The 18,793-nt window shown below is 41.7% G+C and overlaps 1 protein-coding gene and 1 non-coding gene across 2 annotated transcripts; both read right to left on the bottom strand.

The window, feature by feature from the left end:
- Positions 1-2,112: 2,112 nt before the first annotated feature.
- Positions 2,113-7,425, bottom strand: SSR4 (signal sequence receptor subunit 4). The gene is made up of 6 exons (XM_087710885.1): positions 7,266-7,425; positions 5,836-5,954; positions 5,253-5,327; positions 4,505-4,594; positions 3,562-3,627; positions 2,113-2,249 (listed from the first exon to the last, which is right to left on the bottom strand). Exons 1-6 carry the CDS (start codon positions 7,333-7,335, stop codon positions 2,145-2,147), a joined length of 525 nt encoding a protein of 174 aa, XP_087567011.1. The 5' UTR covers positions 7,336-7,425; the 3' UTR covers positions 2,113-2,144.
- Positions 5,570-5,707, bottom strand: LOC148048362 (small nucleolar RNA SNORA42/SNORA80 family). The gene has a single exon (XR_015696181.1). It is a non-coding gene; the product is annotated as a small nucleolar RNA SNORA42/SNORA80 family (small nucleolar RNA).
- Positions 7,426-18,793: the final 11,368 nt, after the last annotated feature.

The raw sequence follows: 18,793 nt of genomic DNA, 5'->3' as shown, positions 1-18,793 counted from the left end.
AGTTCAGAGTTTACATTAAGCCAAAATCAATTAAGCCAAATAATATCTTAGGATATGTACTGTGTGAATTGGGTCACTTCTGAGACATACTAGCCAATGGAATAATTTCTGAAACCCATCATCAAACATGTTCACATTTTCTGAATATCTTCCAATATCATAAAAAATATGCATGAAGTCTTAGTCTGGATCAATCAAACCTTACCTAAAAAGGACTCGGGTAATGAATTGGGTGGCGCAGTGGTTAAAATGCAGCACTGCAGGCTACTGCTAGATCAGCAGGTCAGCGGTTCAAATCTCACCGGCTCAGGGTTGACTCAGCCTTCCATCCTTCCGAGGTGGGTAAAATGAGGACCCAGATTGTTGTTGGGGGCAATATGCTGACTCTCTGTAAACCGCTTAGAGAGGCCTGGAAGGCCTATGAAGCGGTATATAAGTCTACTGCTATTGCTATTGCTATATATCCCCAAAACTTGTTGAATTATGCCCTTGACAGAGTACCACCCAGCTATATGCTGGATGAGCCAAAAGCCTTGCTTGGCTGTTGAACGTAATTTAAGATAATGGCAAAATTTACAATTTAAAATACAGGTCAGTGACCAAAAGAGAACAGTGAAGATACTCCAATACCACATCAGCATCTTAGTATTACACAGATCTTGTTCTTCTATAAACTCTGAAATAATTTTGCACTAAGGAAAAAGTATTGCATTCAAAACACAATTCTGAGTTTCTTCTGAAAGAAAAAAACAACACCTTACCATTTAAACTACCATTTAATAGAGATTTTATAAAAAAATTACATCCAGGATAAAAAGCTGCCTTGTAATACCAGAGAAAGCATGCTAATTTCCACTTTTAAAACAGTGGCAATGCAGAATAAACACAGAAGCCTTCAAATGAGCTACAATTTAAATAATCAATTGAACACTTCAGGGCTTGTGACACTCACTCCAGGTGACACCCCAGTAGAAGGAATAGAAACTGTCCGGTACTTGGGAAACTGGTTAGGGTGCAAATGTACTTCTACCTTACAGGAAGCACCAATCATACTTTCTTATGCATGTAGCCCTATCACCATTTTTGGAATTTATTTCTATGTTAAAACGGAACCCATTGCCTGTTTCATTTACAGGAAGTCCTTGCTTAGTGACTGTCCCAGCAACAACTATCCGCAGTTACAATTGGGGTGAAAAAGTAACAATCTGCAGTTCTGAAAAACAAAGGAAAGCTGAAGATCATAAACACAATCCCATTCAGTGACCACTTAACCACCTTGGTCCTGGCTGTGGTTGCTAAAAAAGGACAACCTATATTAGATGAGACACACAGACAAAAATAAATATGGTCTATAATTAGTAGCAAATTCCATCATGAACCTTTCCTGAAAAATTTGAAACAATATTTATTATTCCTTTAGTTTACTCAATGGTCTGTAAAATTGTACATGAATTTGACTTCCACACTGGCTCAAATGAAGATTGCAGCAGCTAAAAATCTAACTGGACTGCAGTGTAAGTAAATGTTACTTAGAATGCATGGCTATCCTTATATTCTTTATAATCTGGCATGAATACAATTTTAGAGCAATGCAGTATAATCCCACCCTGGCTGCAGTGGCTCACGCCAAGAGCTGTAGTCATTAGATAATGAGCTGTAGCATAATTATGACTGCACCCAGAGATGCGTTGCTTAATGGGATTAAGGGAAGGAAAATGGGTCTTAACTCACGAGCGGTTCAGCCAATCAGCCACCACAGCCAATCCCCAATATTAAGACAGCCACAATTCAGAACGTTAGCTAGGCAAAGTATGCACATTCTTTCCAGGACTCCAGTTCCATGGAAAGCATTTGCTTTATTGGGTCTTTTCTGCCCTTTGTTTAAACTTTAGGCACAGTTTGAGTCTCAGAAAAACTTACTTTAAAAGGTGGCAAGATCATCAGCAAATGCACTTTGATCAGACTACAAGCAGCTCTAACACTGTTATAATTCTGACCTACTTCAAACCAAAATATGAGATGGAAATGAATGATGCTGACAAGCTACACGGGGATATTTTTGAAAACACAGTGGGGAAAATCTTTACTTTCTAAAGAAAAGGCAGAAACCAGTGAAGTTGGTATAGAGTTTTTATTGAAGTGCTTTATGTTTGGATGTTGCTCTTTGCAGTGAATGCCATATAATATACCAGAATACCAATTAATGCTGCCAATACCTCAGTGGAGACCCATGGTCCGCTCCAGGCACCCTGCAAATGGAAGGTGGAAAGAATAAAAACATATTGAATGAGCAGCATGATTAAAAGGAAAGAATAAGAAATGGTGGAACTAAATTTTCTTGGTACTGTACCATGATTTTCAACTCATTTGGGCTACCAGGAACTAAACTGAAGCAGCAGAGAGCTGAGTTGTATCAGGACATGCCACTTAAACATAAGGAACTATGCCTAGATATGGCCTGCCTGCAGTATGAGAAACCCCAATCAAGTAATAAAACTGGCCTAAAGTTGAGGATTAATTAAGTAGATCAACCCTGCAATTGTACCATTTTTCTATTTTCTTCATTTTCTCCATTACTTAGCAAAACAAAGGACCACAAAGGAACCTGCCGATACTCAGCAGGGTAAAGTTTAAAAGAGTAGTAAAGCTGAAGCCCCAAATGCAGCCTACTAGGGAAAACCACTGAACCTTCTGGGCAGGCCTGGCATACATGCTTGCAGTATACACATCTGGGAGAAACTTTTCAACTTCACTCGTTTGCTATGAAATGTCTGATGCATGAGTGGCCCATTATGGCAGCCATTTTATATACAGATAGAATAACCTCTGGCAGCCATTTTGTGCTTGGTAATAGAGAAAGCTTTTTTATATTGTTTGTGTCTTTTCTATGACACAGCAAAATCTCAATTCTGAATCCAACCTGCTTAGACATTTTAAAAGGCTGGACTTCTGGGAACATGCACCAAACGATACATCCTTTCCCTACCTACCTACCCCATTAATTGTAGCTATCCCTAGACTCCCTGCTAAACTAAAAATAATATATTACGTTTTCATTATGAACTGGCCTTTTATATCTTTTACATCACATTCCCTCCATTTTAATAGCATACATAGTTTTTATTGCATCTATCTCTGGATCAAATCCTCCTCCTTGGGAATTGGGAGCGTTATAACTCTTTGCAGCAAGTTGCAATTGGACATTTTTGCCTCAAACCAGACGTAAACACCAGCTTTTGGCAAAAATATGGTCAATTGTGATCATGTGGCTATTTGACACTGCAAATGCAGACTTGTTGCTGAGCACCAAAAAAGTAATGTCACCATGGCCATGGGACAGGCAGCTGTTGAAACTTTGTAACCGGATCATAAATAAGCTAAGGGACTGGTCCTAAATAGAAATAGTTGTTCAACTAACTAAAGAAACCATCATAGAATAGACAAACTGTAATCAGAAAGTAGCATCTGCTGTAAGTAGCCTGGTTTATTCAATTGAATGTCTGACTTGGTTGCATTGGCCACCTATTATAGTAGCTCCATAGCCACAGAAGCTGCACTCACCCGATGATCCACACTGACTGTAAAAAGGGGTTTGATCTCTGAGACATCCTCGTTGTTGCGCTGAGCCTAAGATGGAGGGAAGAGAATTAACAGCTGAGTTAAGGCTTTAATTGATTAACCAAAGGCCCATGATGTAATTTCCTGATAGCATCATTGTCTACTTACAATGGAGACACTACATGAATACAATTAGCAGAGGAAAGCATGGTAGACATCTAGCAGTGAAACAGAATACAAGGACTGTGTTTTCAGTTCAGTGTCAAAGTAGGTGAGTTGGTTCTTAAATTTTAATTTCCATGGGCCATCTGATTAAGAAAGATGCCTCAGTCTCAGTTCCGAGTGTGTATAGGCATGCCATGGTATATCATTAATAAAGGAAATATTTATATTTTTACATAGAACCATGTCATTTTTCCCCATATAATAGAAGGCATTTTGAGATTACAAGTAGTCCTCAATTTACAACAGTTCCATTTAGTGATTGTTCAAAGTTACAACCTTACAACTATGGCAGCATCCCTGTGATTACACGATCAAAATTCAGACATTTGGCAACTGATTCATATTTATGACAGGTGCACTGTCCTGGGGCCATGTGACCATCTTTTGTGACTTTTGGACAAGCAGAGTCAATGGAGAAGCCAGTCACTTAATAACTATGTTACTAAGTTAACAGTTGTAGTGATTCACTTAAAAACCATGGCAAGAACGGTCGTAGAATGGGGCAAAATTCACTGAAATGTCTTGCTTAATAACATCGTAGTCATAAGTCAGACTACCTGTAATTCATGGGGCTTCCGGCGGCTGAAAAAAAGTCAAGCTACCAACTTTAATAGTAAAATGTAAACATTTGCTTCCCCTATTCCTATACTGATCACAAATCTGCACATAGTCTACAAAATTTACTTGTATCTTTTCCTTCCATCCATCAGTGCAATCTCACCTTGCGCAAGATACTATAGGACTCCTCATCAAAAAACTTCACCTCGTAGGTGCCCGAGTGAGCCAGCTTATGTTCCATGCTCCAGGAAACCTGTCCTCCCCCCCAAAAAAAGATACAGGATCAGCCACACTATTTTTGGTAGTACAGGTATATAAACAAACGCACACCCAAAGACATTAACAGAGATGTACCACTCACTTCAGTAGCCAGGGCTATAATAAACCAAACTAGCCAATGGTTCGGAATGGCAATTTCTTTTAGCATGGAGAGAAGGAGGGACTCACAGAATCAGACCCACCACAAAACTAGGGCCATGCATTTATGGCACAAAACCACTGCCTTTCTTTTTCAAAGCTATATGGTTTAAGGATTGACAACTTATTCTTTTATCACTAATCTCAAATGCTGTTAATCCTATTAAAGACTAACCATTGTTATGTTACTTATTTAATCAAACTTCCAAGTTGCTTCCAACACAGACAAAACCCAATTTTGCCTACAATTTGCTTATATGTTGCAGGATTTTCATATCACAATCCTTTTAGGTTGTAAGATATTTCATATTTTAAAACCAAACCGTGAACCAGATTTTGTATATGACAATTTCTTCTGTTTATATTTTTAATAATGAAACCAAGACTGCAAACCAAGGCAGAATTTTAATAACTTCACTAATTCTACAAAAATTGAATTTAAGTATTTTGCAAAATCTTAGATATTGACTAGCAGGAATCATGTTTATTCTTACCTGATAGCGACCAACATCCTGACCCCGTGTAACAGGGAATTGCTTGCCATTGACATCTGCATAGAGGGCCACATTCTACAGAAAAAAAATATGATGGGTATCAGAGTAACAGAAATCCATATAATCTCTCATCTTGAAATCTTAAATGTCTATAAGAGGACCCTGAAATAACAGGAAAGACAGATCTCATTCCTTGCCATCAGATCAATGCCAGCATGCCCTCCAAGCTTAACTTGAATACAAAATCCAGTGGAGAAGGGACTCAAGTTTTTCTATCAATAAAATAACTCAGATGGCTTCTTTTCTTTTTTGTTTTGAAATGTACCACCCACATCAGTAGCTAGGACTACAGTAAATCAGACCAGCCAATGGTTCGGGGAGACAAGTTTTTCTGGCATGGAGTCCACTATGGGAAGTCCATGGGAAGGGACCTACCATAAATCCAAAAGCCATGCACATAATGGGACAGATTCACTGTCCTATCATAATCATTTATAACACAATTTACTCTATCTGTGGCAAATTTTTGAGATTGTTTTTCTTTTAAAATGTAAAAAAAAACCAAACCCATTCAGGCGCTTACTTGTGCTCCATTTTTACAGGTGAGGGAGATCTCAACAACAAAGACGGTTTCCGAAGAAATAACAGCATCTGAGGTAGTATAATAGGACGGGGAGATAACTGGTTCTGTGCATGTTTCACCTGCCAGGAAAGAAAAATGATTTTATCGAAAGATTTAGAGCTTGAAGTGGAAAGGTAGGCCATTCAATGAGACGCTTAAGGAACTGAAGTCCTTAACTGAGCTTCGTGATCTCATACTGCATTCATGGGTAGTGTTTGAAATGATCAAATATGTTGAGCAGCGCATTAACAATAAAATCAACTTTTTAAAATCTATGCCTTCTACATAGTTCCTGCCTTCATTTTAACCTATCTTCTTGCCTGCTTAGACCCGAGATAAGTGAAAAAAATTTTTTTTGAATTTTTCTAATGAAGTAATTTTACAGCACAATATGTACCTCAGCGAGGCATCTCCTACCCTTAACGAACCCCCACACCCCAGATATCTACCATTTATATTTATACATTTATATATTTATAGTTACAACCCCCGGTATGCCCAAATATGGGAGGAAGATCACTACTTCCATTCTCTGTCCATCGGCTCGTCACAAGAGACCATCCAGACAGAAACCCAATATTTTTACTGTAGCCTTTTGTTACATTTTGTGTTGTATTTGTGCTGATAAATAAATAAAGGAAGACTAGTATAGATCTATTTCAAGCTATTTAGCTCTCATCAGCTAGCCATACCCTTACTGGGATTAGAACCTGTGCTGTATTACATCTTAGGCAGTTATGTTAACCACTAAGCCACAAGGTTCTCCTCCTTTATCAGCTAAGCCAGGGAAATAGGTATGTATTTAGTGTCACAACCCCTGGTATGCCCAAATATGGGAGGAAACCCACTGCTTCGGCTCGTCACAAGAGACCATCCAGACAGAAACCCAATATTTTTACTGTTGCCTTTGTTACATTTGTGTATTTACCTTTATTTATTTATCAGCACAAATACACACACACACACACGTGTGTGTGTGTATATGTATATATGCACATACATACATACACATACATATATATATACACACATACATACGTACATATACACACATACTATACATACATATATAAATATACATACATACATTTATGGAGAGGGGGAGAGAGAGAGAGACAGACAGACAGACTACAAACTCCATAATCCCAAATTATTAGGACTATTTGCGAATTATATTCATTATATTCACGGGGGGAGGGGCAAAATGAAACTGGGCTGAGGAAACTGCCTGAAACCAGGTGAAGAAATCTTCGGGAGAGAAGAAAGAAATGCGGGCCACACGAGGGAAGGTCCTCGGAAGGCCCCACAAACTCGATCAATCCCGGGACTTCTCAACGAAGACGAGAAAGGAAAAGAGGCCACAAGAAGATCCCCCGCAGAGCCTCCATTACCTCGCACCCCACTCAGCACCAACAAGGCGGCGGACACCAACCACGGCAGCCCCAACCCGGCCCCCGCCATCACCGAGCAGGGAAAGAGCGCGAGCAACGACCAACCTGCTTGCCGTCAAAGGCGAGCCCGTCCGCCTCCGTCGCGAGGGACGGCGGGAAAGGCCGCCAGCCAATCCGCACGGGCGAACGCTGCTCCGGCAACCGCCGCTGCGGCACGTGACAAGGGGCGGGGCGAGCAGAAAGAAACGTGGCCTTCCCCGAAAAGGAATGTCTCTAAAATGGCCGCTCGGAACTTTTGTTGCCCAGCCAATGGCGAGAGGGCGGCGCCAGCCCAAAGCGATCCCAACTGCGCAGGCGTCACGTAGAACTCGCTATCGTCCGAAGGGGGCGTGAGTAACGCGCACGCGCTGTCGGGCGCGGTTTCCAGGAACCGACCGACTACAGTGATTGCTTAGGTGGCGCTAAACTATCCGCGGTAATTCATTTGCAGTGGTCGGTCGCTTGCTGTTATTTAACAATATAATTAGAAAACATTTTTTTTTGCAATTTGTTTTTATTTTTAAACATAAAAAAACAACATAAAAAAATAGCAATAGCAATAGCAATAGACTTATATACCGCTTCATAGGGCTTTCAGCCCTCTCTAAGCGGTTTACAGAGAGTCAGCATATTGCCCCCAACAATCTGGGTCCTCATTTTACCCACCTCGGAAGGATGGAAGGCTGAGTCAACCCTGAGCCGGTGAGATTTGAACCGCTGAACTGCTGATCTAGCAGTAGCCTGCAGTGCTGCATTTAACCACTGCGCCACCTTGGCTCAAATCTCATCCATTACATACAGGATCAAGTGTTTTTGCATCCATATTCTCAATTACGTTTACAATCACAGATTTTTCATCTAATATAACTGGATACCTCACTTTCATTGTACAATCTATATTCAATTACAATTAATTTTTTTTCAATAAACCTAATTCCCTTACCTTCTTGATTGTTTAATAGCAATATACCTTTATATAATCACATATCCCGATATGAAAAAGATTTACCAACCATTCACTGTTTTCAATTATGTGTAATCCCACCAATCAACTATCCAGGATGCTTATGTTCATTATTGTCCTTGTACATGATACATTTTTTGAGAAACAGTATTTGGAACAATTGCACGAGAGATCGATTGCTGTGGAACAGAGATGGAAGGGATGCAACATTCACAGAGGACCACGAAGGGACACTTTTTTTTTGCTCTAATTAAATGTTATGGAGAATAATTCCGCTGAAAATATTCTAACCCTCTACACTTTGCTATGGCGGAAACATACAGTAGAACTCGGTGGTGACCCAGTTAAACGTGGAGAAAGTTGCAGTTGGATATTGGACAGGCGTGTACGGTAAACGAAAAACAGTATTTCAGACAAATCAAATCTAATCGTGTCAGTCCAATCTCTTCTTAAAAATCTCCAGTGTCGGAGGCAACTTGTTCCACTAATTAATTGTAACTGTCAGGAAATTCTTCCTTAAGTTCTAGGTCGGTTCTCTCCTTGATTAGTTTCCATCCATTCCTTCCTCTTGCAAGAAAATTGGAGATATGAAGGGAATGTTTCATGCAAAGGTGGTGTGGGACGTTATCACCCAGCCCTCTCCCAGAAAAATGAAATATCCTAGGAAATATTGAAAAGGCAGAATATTTCTCTGGATGTGAAAGGAAAGAAACATGCTTTAAAAGACAGAATAGTTGCCTGTAGCTTCCTGCCCATCCACACTTTGTCAATAGGCCATTGAGAAGGCCAGGCTAGCCCACTTTACATAATAAAGACTTCTCCACTGCAGCTGCAGGGGGAAGGGATATTATTCAACTCTCCACATGGCATCTGAGAACTCATCTATACCTGGATTTAAAACAGCCTAGAGGGTAGCCCCCTGCATGGCACCATGGGAGTTTGACAACCAATCAGAATACATTTCTTACACAGGAACAGGAAACAGAGAGGTGGGACTAAACAGGGTATAAAAAGCCTAGCAAGCCCCTTCCTCAGCCCTTCTCTCTTCTCCATCAACATTGAAGCATGCGATCACCTTTTCCGTTCAGGGCTCAAGAGTCAAGCCATGTGGCCCTGTCCAACAATAAACCATCTTTCCAAGGAGCCTCCATGTCTCCAGTGTCTTCTTCCCCACTTGGAGCTGAACCCAGAAGGACATTTCTTTCAACAGTGGGCATGATAAAGGACCAAAATGGGGGGGGGATTGAACAGAGGCAGAAGAGATTGGCAAAATTACAGGTGGCAAAATTACACAGAAGAACTATACAAGAATGAGTTTAATAACCAAGATTGGGGAGGGGGTGTGTGTCATTGACCTTAAGCCAGACATCCTAGAATGTGAAGTCAAATGGGCCATAGAAAATCTGAGCAACAACAACAACAGAGCTAGTGGAGGTGACAGTATTCCAGCTGAGCTATTCAAAATCTTTTTGTCAAAATCATTGTCAAAAGACAATGCAGTAAAACTAGTGCTACACTCAATTGGCCAGCAAATTTGGAAAACTCCACAGTGGCCACAGTGTTGCAGAAAATGACAGGCTTTAGACTTCTCAGGATACAGGAAAAGTTTATTTGGCAGCCAGGTTCAGAAAGCGAGCCCATGGCTTAGCATTGCAAGTTCTGAACAACCTTCGTTATCGAAGCACGCGTTCTTATACATTCTCAAAAGCATTGCAACACAGAAATACTTAACACATTTCTTAGTGGTTACCTTGAGGAGAAAGCCTTATAAGGAGATGGGGTCTTACTTCTCCTTTTGTTTATGGAGTACGTGTCATTAACGAACTTTAATTGAACCTTGGACTTTTGACATAGGTTTTGACATAGGTTTTGACATAGGGACATCTTGTGGTTAAGCACTGGCTTCCTGTTCTTTTGCAAGCTGCAAGCTGCAACTCTGCCTATGTGGCTTTAATATAGAAGTAAAGGGGCTCTAAGAGGCTGTCCAGCCTGACCCAGTAGGTTTCACACTTAATGTCCAAATCTCACTTTACGTCCTGATTTAACAGGATTGGAAAGGGTAATTTATATTCCAATTCCAAAGAAGGACAATGCCAAAGAATGTTCAAACTACTGCATCATTGTACTCATTTCACCTGCTAGTAAAGTTATGCTCAAAATCCTATAAGCTGGGCTCCAGCAGTATGTGAATCAAGAACTACCAGAAGTACAGGCAGGAGTTCGAAGAGGCAGAAGAACTAGAGATCAAATTGCCCCAGAGGTGGGTTCCTACCAGTTCACACCTATTCGGTAGAACCGGTTCGTCAAATCTACCGAACCGGTTAGAAGAGGATCCACCAGTGGACCCGGAAAGCAGGCCATACCTACAGAAGAGGTTCCAAAATTTTTTGAAACCCACCACTGGTCCTTGGATAGGATTATTCTACACTATCATGCCCATATTTATAAAACTCAGTGCCTCTGTGAAAGGTAAGGATGACTACTGCGTTTGTGGTGCAATCAGAACATTGCGTGTGTTGAAGTTGTTTTAAGGCAAACCAAAGACGCCTTTTAAAACACAAGTTTACATCATATTCTTATGCATGCCAGTGCTGTGTGAGAGGTAATTTAAGGTGGTTCTGACAAGTGTCGTTGGCATCTTCATATCCGGTCACATGGGCGGCAAGCCACTCCCATTTGGTCACATGGGTGGCAAGCCACTCCCACAAAGGAGGCCACACCCACAGAGTAGGTTCGAACAATTTTTGAAACCCACCACTGAATTGCCCACATACGCTGGATCATGGAGAAAGCTAGGGAGTTCCAGAAAACCATCTACTTCTGCTTCATTGACTATGCTAAAGTCTTTGATTGTGTGGATTACAACAAATTGTGGCAAGTTCTTAAATTGATGGGAGTATCAGACCATCTTATTTGTCTCTTGAGAAATCCATATATGGGTCAAGAAGCAACAGTGAGAACTGGGCACGGAACCACTGATTAGTTCAAAATTAAGAAAGGTGCTACTTGTCACCCATAAAGCCCTACATGGTAGTGGATCTGGGTACTTGAGAGACCGCCTACTGCCAATTACCTCCACGCGACCTATTAGATCTCATCGATTAGGCCTCCTCCGAGTTCCATCTGCTGGTCAATGCCGACTGGCAACTACGCGGAGGAGAGCCTTCTCGGTGGTAGCTCCGACCCTATGGAACGATCTCCCTGTGGAGATCCGTACCCTCACCACCCTCCAGACCTTCCGCACAGCCCTCAGAATCTGGCTATCCCGTCAGGCCTGGGGCTAAGACTGTAACCCGCCCGAATGGTATGAATGTTGTGTTTTTAACTATGTATTGTCTTATATGTTAAAAGTTTGTCTCCCCCTCCCCTTTGGGTTGTGAGCCGCCCTGAGTCCCCCCAGGGAAAAGGGCGGCATACAAATAAAAAGAAGAAGAAAAAAGAAAGAAAGAAGAAAGAAAAGAAAGGAGTTCGGCAAGGTTGTATACTGTCTCCCTGCCTATTTAACTTATACTGAGAGCACATCATGAGAAAGGCGGGGCTAGATGAATCAAAAGTTGGAATTAAGATTGCCAGGAGAAATATCAACAACCTCAGATATGCAGATGACGCCACTCTAATGACAGAAAGTGAAGAGGAACTAAAGCACCTCTTGATGCGGGTGAAGAAGGAGAGTGCAAAAGTTGACTTGAAACTCAACATTAAGAAAACTAAGATCATGGCATCCAGCCCTCTCACTTCCTGGCAAATAGATGGGGAAGAAATGGAGGTAGTGACAGATTTCATTTTCCTAGGCTCCAAGAGCACCGCAGATGGGGACTGCAGCCAAGAAATTAAAAATCCCTTGCTCCTGGGGAGGAAAGCTATGGCAAATCTAGACAGAAAACTAAAAAGCAGAGACATCACCCTGCCAACAAAAGTGTGTATAGTCATGGCTATGTTTTTTGCAGTTGCAATGGATGGCTGTGAAAGTTGGACCATAAGAAAGGCTGAGCGCCAAAAATTGAGGCCTTTGAACTATGGTACTGGAGAAGACTCCGCGAGTCCCTTGGACTGCAAGGCGATCAAACCGGTCAGTCCTAGAGAAGATCAACTTTGAATGTTCTTTAGAAGGCCAGATCCTAAAGATGAAACTCAAATTCTTTGGCCACCTAATGAGAAGGAAGGACTCATTGGAGAAGAGCCTAATGCTGGGAAAGATTGAGGGCAAAAGAAGAAGGGAACATCAGAGAATGAGGTGGCTGGATGGAGTCACCGAAGCAGTAGGCGTGAGCTTGAATGGACTCCAGAGGATGGTAGAGGACAGGAAGGCCTGGAGGAATGTTGTCCATGGGGTCACGATGGGTCGGACATGACTTTGCAACTAACAACAATTCCTTGTCCTGACTTCAGGTGCTTTGGAGAATAGGTTGACATGCCCCCCATCCCGCTCTTCTTTGGCCGAGGTGGCGCAGTGGTTAGGGTGCAGTACTGAAGGCCACTACAGCTGACTGTTATCTGCAGTTCAGCGGTTCTAATCTCACTGGCTCAAGGTTAACTCAGCCTTCCATCCTTCCGAGGTAGGTGAAATGAGGACCCAGACTGTGGGGGCGATATGCTGACTCTGTAAACCGCTGAGAGAGGGCTGAGAGCCCTATGAAATGGTATATAAGTCTAATTGCTATTGCTATTGTGGAAGCCCATTAGATATTGGACCACTGCTATCATATCACCCTAGTTCTTTTCTTTAAATTACACCTATCCAATTCCTGCAATTGTTCTTTATATATTCATATGTTAGACCTGATTCTACAGTCAGAAAAGGGGAAACAAGAATTTGCCATTGAAGAGTTGGGTTAATAATTGACGGAGAAATTTGTCTTGAATTAAGGTTGGCATAGCTGATTCTTCTGCTTTCCCACACTCAAAAAAATCAAACCATATTATGATTTCCCTACTTGTACCTAACCATGTTGCAGCATGTTTTTTTTCCCCTTGCCATATTCCCATGGTGAGACTGAATGAACCAGGCTTAAGTCATTCTTAGCTACATCAATGTTAAAATAGCTTCCTGCTCATTTGATGTTGTTTAAAAGCAGCCATCAATGTAGTGTGCAAAATCATCTCTATTATGTCCAAAGCAGAGTCTGGAGCTTAAGAACTGACCGGGTCAAAACAATAGCAATAGTAGTAGCACTTGGACTTATATACCACTTCGCAATGTTTTACAGCCTGCTCTAAGCGGTTTAGAGTCAGCATATTGCTCCCAATAACCTGCCTCCTCAATTTACCAACCTCAGGAAGGATGGAAGCAGAGGTGGGTTTCTACCAGTTCGGTAGAACCGGTTTGTCAAATCTACCGAACCGGTTAGAAGAGGGTCCACCAGTGGACCCGGAAAGCAGGCCACACCTACAGAAGAGGTTCCAAAAATTTTTGAAACCCACCACACACACACACACACACACTCACTCACTCACACACAGACAGACTCACACAGAGAGAGAAAGAGAAAGAAAGAAAGAAAGAAAGAAAGAAAGAAAGAAAGAAAGAAAGAAAGAAAGAAAGAAAAAAGAAAAAAAGAAAGGAAAAATGAGAGATGAAAGAAAAAAAGGAAAAAGGAACAGAGAGACAAAAGGAAGGAAGGAAAGAGAGAAAGCGCGCGCGTGAGAGAGAGAGAGAACACATGGCTGGCAAGCCACTCCCACCAGGTCACATGGCCGGCAAGCCACTCCCACAAAGGAGGCCACACCCACAGAGTAGGTTCGGGAAAAAATTGAAACCCACCACTGGATGGAAGGCTGAGTCAACCTTGAGCCACTGAGATCGAACTGCTGGCAGTTGGTGGAATTAGCTTGCAGTACTAACCACTGCACCACCACAGCTCTTATTGACCATTTGAACCCAAATGTGGACTCATTTCCTTTCCGGTCTGCACCAGTTGTGGCAGACAGTGCTAAGTTGCGCTGGTCTTTCAGATTTGTTCAACGCATTAGAGCTTTTTTTTTAAGGATAGGGGTTCTTTTGGCATGCTAAGGGAGCCCTTCCCCAGCTGAATACATATGGTATCCAGTAAAAGTTAAAATAGTCTGTCGAAATAGCACAAGAGATTTGTGTTGCTCGGCCAGCAGGACTGTAAGTTCTTTAATTTTGTGGTCCTGACAGGTTGAGCACAAGATTAAAATAATGAAACAATTGAGTGATGGGGGCAGAACACAGAGGAATCCAGAAGTTGGCATTTGTTGCCTATATAAGGAGAAGAAGGGGAGAGAAATCTTAAATTAAAATGCTGCTTGTGACTTGGCTCCTTTTGCCATTCCAAAATATTTTTTTTTAGTCTTATTCAGCTTAGGCTAGGCTATGGCAGAATGGGGGTTAGTTAAGGAAACAGTCACAAGCCTAGAAATGAGACAGGGACCTTTAGCTAGACCTATTTGATTCCTGTCTTTTGTGCAATGAAGTTGCTGGCAGGTGTTCCTCTCATTGGGGACATGCTGAAGAAGGTGGACAGCAGAGGCAGAGGAATCAACTATTAATCCCTTTGTTTCTCTCATCCAGAGCATAGCAAAATCAGGACAGTGCTATTGAGCCATGAAGTAAAACCAAGGGAATAGAGGCAGAATAGTGATTGGCAAATGGAGACAGCAAATGTCATCCTGGTATAATTTTCTGCTGACTCCAGAAGGTATAGAGTAGACTTTCTACTGGAGAAACCCTTATTTCTTAAAGGTGAATCTAGCCATTTTGCTAAGTAAGGTATATAGTCTACAACAAGTCAGAAAGGTGCATGGATAGCAGTGGTGGGTTTCAAAAATTGTTCGAAACCTACTCTGTGGGTGTGGCCTCCTTTGTGGGAGTGGCTTGCCACCCATGTGACCGGATGGGAGTGGCTTGCCGCCCATGTGACCGGATATGAAGATGTTGACGACACTTGTCAGAACCACCTTAAATTAACTCACACACAGCACTGGCATGCATAAGAATAGGATGTAAACTTGTTTTTTAAAAGGCATCTTTGGTTTGTGTTAAAACAACTTCAACACACACAATGTTCTGATTGCACCACAAACGCAGTAGTCATCCTTACCTTTCACAGAGGCCCTGAGTTTTATAAATAGGAGCATGATAGTGTAGAATAATCATATCCAAGGACCAGTGGTGGGTTTCAAAAATTTTTGGAACCTCTTCTGTAGGTGTGGCCTGCTTTCCGGGTCCACTGGTGGAACCTCTTCTAACCGGTTCGGTAGATTTGACGAACCGGTTCTACCGAATAGGTGCGAATTGGTAGGAACCCACCTCTGATGGATAGGCTAATGTAGTTGATATTACTTACCTGAACTTTTAAAAGCTTCAAGTATGCATGGATGAGTAACTTTTGTAACTAAAGAACAGAAAGGATGTTCTTTAATCTTCTCTTTAAAAAAGAAAAAAAAACGTTCCATTCTTGAAATATTGTCAAACATACAGAATCCCCTTGCATCTGGATTGGGACCAGAATTTTTAAAGTTGTTCATAAATGGTATGGAATTGAGGATAATCAATGGTCAATTTTAATGTTGACAATAGCTATAAAGGGACATAGATTAGGGCAAACAATACTAATTTTCTACATCTACAGAAAGATTCTTAACTGGTTGCTACCAACCAGGAAATGGATGGTGGGGTTATGATGGTGAAGATAAAATTCCCTTGAATCAAGAGCTCAGTTCTTGCTGTCTAAGTCAGTGTTTATTAAATTTGGCAACTTTAAACTATGTGGATTTCACCTTCCAGATTGCCCTGCTAGAGTTGGTTGAAAGATAGATGATTGTATTCAAGTCTTAAATTAAAAAAATTAAAATTGCCAAGTTTGAAAAACACTGTTCCAAATACATTCATGCAAATTTGCAGAACAGTATAGGAATGGTTTGCTACCTTTTTTCTTCTGCAATAGTTCTTTCTCTTTTTTTCCAACTTTCTGTCTAATCTAAAGTCATAATATTCTTTGGTTCTCTTCCAGTCTGTACTAACCATGTCTGATTCTTTGTGGCTTACTGTATGAGCCCAAACTATACTGACTTGATCTGATACTGAAGCAATTGTGTCTGTTTTGAAAAAAGGCAAGTTCCCATATGGGGAATTGTTCTGTTCTTGTGAGAAATATGAACTTGAATCCGGTTTTAACAGGCAGCTTAATGTCATTTCAGCAATTTAAGTTGGTTGTGTTCTGCCAAAGACAGATTAAGGGGTGGTGGATTGATGCACAGGAGAAACACAAGTGAAAATCCTTTCCATTCAAAACAGCCATTAGTTGCCAGTACTAAGAATGATGAGGAATAATGAAGTGATAGGTACATGGTAAGGAATGCTACTGATTCTCAGCTCTCTTAACAGCCTGCAAATACCTAACAATGAGAAATGGAGGATTGCCCAAATATCTGCAAATAACTCTTGGATGTCTTTAGATTAGATTGCACCCAGGCTGGTTATACATCAAAGAATTTTAGGATTTATATGGCTGTGAAGTGAATGGTTACAGTCATTAACATGAATAGGATAATAGATGCTGGCTTGGGAGGAAAGGTGAAAAGGGACAGAGTGACAAGTACAATCACAAAAGGTAACTTGGGTAGGCCAAAGATCACTTGAAAGATAATAGTTCAGGCAGTATAATAAAGGATATGGACTAGCTAGAAAATGTGTAGAGAAAAAGGGTAACTGAAGGGGAAGGTAAGAAGGTAAATCCCAGTGGTGGGATTCAGCCAGTTCGCACCTATTCAGGAGAACCGGTTGTTAACTTTCTAAGCAGTTCAGAGAACTGATTGTTGGAAGAAATCTTTTGTTTTTTCCCACTTTACAGGGCTAATCCTGTAAGGAAGGCAGGAAGGAAACATTCTGGTGTTGTTTCTAGCCTCATCTGTATTGCTCCTTCTCACTTTTAGTCCTGGTCAGCTGTTTGTTCTCATTGAGGTCTTCAAGCCATAAACGTGACAGATTTAAGGGGAGAACTCACTGCCCGAAGCAGAATGGGCTGAAGGACCGTTTCTGGGGATTTGGGAAGAAACAGGCATGCTTGTTGGCTCAGTGGCCATTAGAAGCTGGACTAAACACAACTACTAGGAGTGCTTGGATCACATCAGCAACCCAAGAGTTGGTGAAGCATGCGGTTTACATCCACATTGTATCTGATAAAAAGCTTCTTTAAAATTGGAGTAATTGAGAATGAATTAAATTTATCTCTGGCATGGCCTGGGAACCAGAAGAAGGTGTCCTCATGAAGACCTAGTTCAAAAAAGAGGTTAGTTGGTCATACTTGTGCTAGGGTTAAATGCATAAGTGAAAAGTCCTGAAGTGCTATTAGTGGACTGCCAATGGTTTTGAGGGTGCTTTCTGCCATGAATCACATTGGATAAAGTAAATTTGTATTTTTTTTTCAAGCACACATCTCTCTTATCCTTTCCCCAAAGAATGGAGGGCAGTTGTGTTCCTTTTAGCATACATAATGGACATAATAGTAACTTGCTATTTCGCTCCTATAAGAATTAGAATTGCCTCTGCCATTTGCTTCTACCAGTGATCTAACTCCTGCTATCTTGTTTTTGTGTACAACTCAGTGCCTGGTGCAGGGTATGTCATGGCCCGTGACCTGACAAAAGCGCGCACGACAAAAGCGCACTGACAAAACTGCGTCGCTAAAACCGTGACATCATTAACGCGCCGATAACAGCACGCCGACAACAGCACATCGACAACAGGGCGTCGACAGAAGCGTGATTTAAGTTAAGGTAAGGGTTAGGTTTAGGGTTAGATTTAGGGTTAGGTTTAGGTTTAGGGTTAGGTTTAGGGTTAGGTTTAGGGTTAGGGTTAGGTTTAGGTTTAGGGTTAGCGTTAGGGTTAGGGTTAGCGTTAGGTTTAGGGTTAGGTTTAGGGTTAGGGTAAGGGTAAGGGTTAGGTTTACAGTGCGTTCTGTTGGCGCGCTGTTGTCGGCGCGATTCAGCGCTCATTCGTCGGCGCGGTTTAGAACTCACGGTTTTGTCACCGCAGTTTAGTCGGGCACGCTTTTGTCGGTCGCCCTTTTGTCGGTGAACCGTCATGGCCTGGCAGGGTTACAGGGGGCAAATACCTAAGTGCTAAGCACTCAGCCTGCCCGTTCCTTGCTGCACAGCTAATGCAGGGCTACAAGGAAGGCATGGGCCAGGGGGCTAGAATTGGGTTCTAAGCTGATGTCTCTGAAGGTATAAAAGGATGCCATGCCTTCCCCAAGGTGTGGCCTTCCTTACATGCACCTTGTCTGTATGTCCATGGAATGGTCTCCCCAGCCTTTTGCTTTGATAAAAAACAAAGGCTGATTCTTTCTCAAGCTTCTGCTTAAGTTCTTCTTTTGGCTCCTTGTTGACCTAAGCATATCAACAAGCCTTACAATAATAATCTTGTGAAATGGTTGAGAAAGGTTGAGAAATAGTGACTAACCCACTGACCTTTGTGGCTGGGTTGAGATGGTTTCCCTTGATCAGGAGGTGCAGATTGTTACTCCAGGGGTGGAAGAAGTGGAGAGCCTTCTACAAGTTACAG

The sequence above is a fragment of the Thamnophis sirtalis genome, unplaced genomic scaffold, assembly GCF_051295495.1.
Source record: "Thamnophis sirtalis isolate CommonGarterSnake01/CBP01778 unplaced genomic scaffold, rThaSir2_p1.2 scaffold_3, whole genome shotgun sequence".
NCBI lineage: Eukaryota > Metazoa > Chordata > Lepidosauria > Squamata > Natricidae > Thamnophis > Thamnophis sirtalis.
This window is presented reverse-complemented; position numbering and strand designations above follow the sequence as displayed.

Coding starts and splice junctions, on each gene's coding strand:
- SSR4 (XM_087710885.1), bottom strand. CDS start 7,335: ATGGCGGGGGCCGGGTTGGGGCTGCCGTGGTTGGTGTCCGCCGCCTTG. Junction 5,955..7,265: donor GGTGCTGAGTGGGGTGCGAG/GTAATGGAGGCT, acceptor CTTTCCTGGCAG/GTGAAACATGCACAGAACCA. Junction 4,595..5,252: donor AGGATGTTGGTCGCTATCAG/GTAAGAATAAAC, acceptor GGGGGAGGACAG/GTTTCCTGGAGCATGGAACA.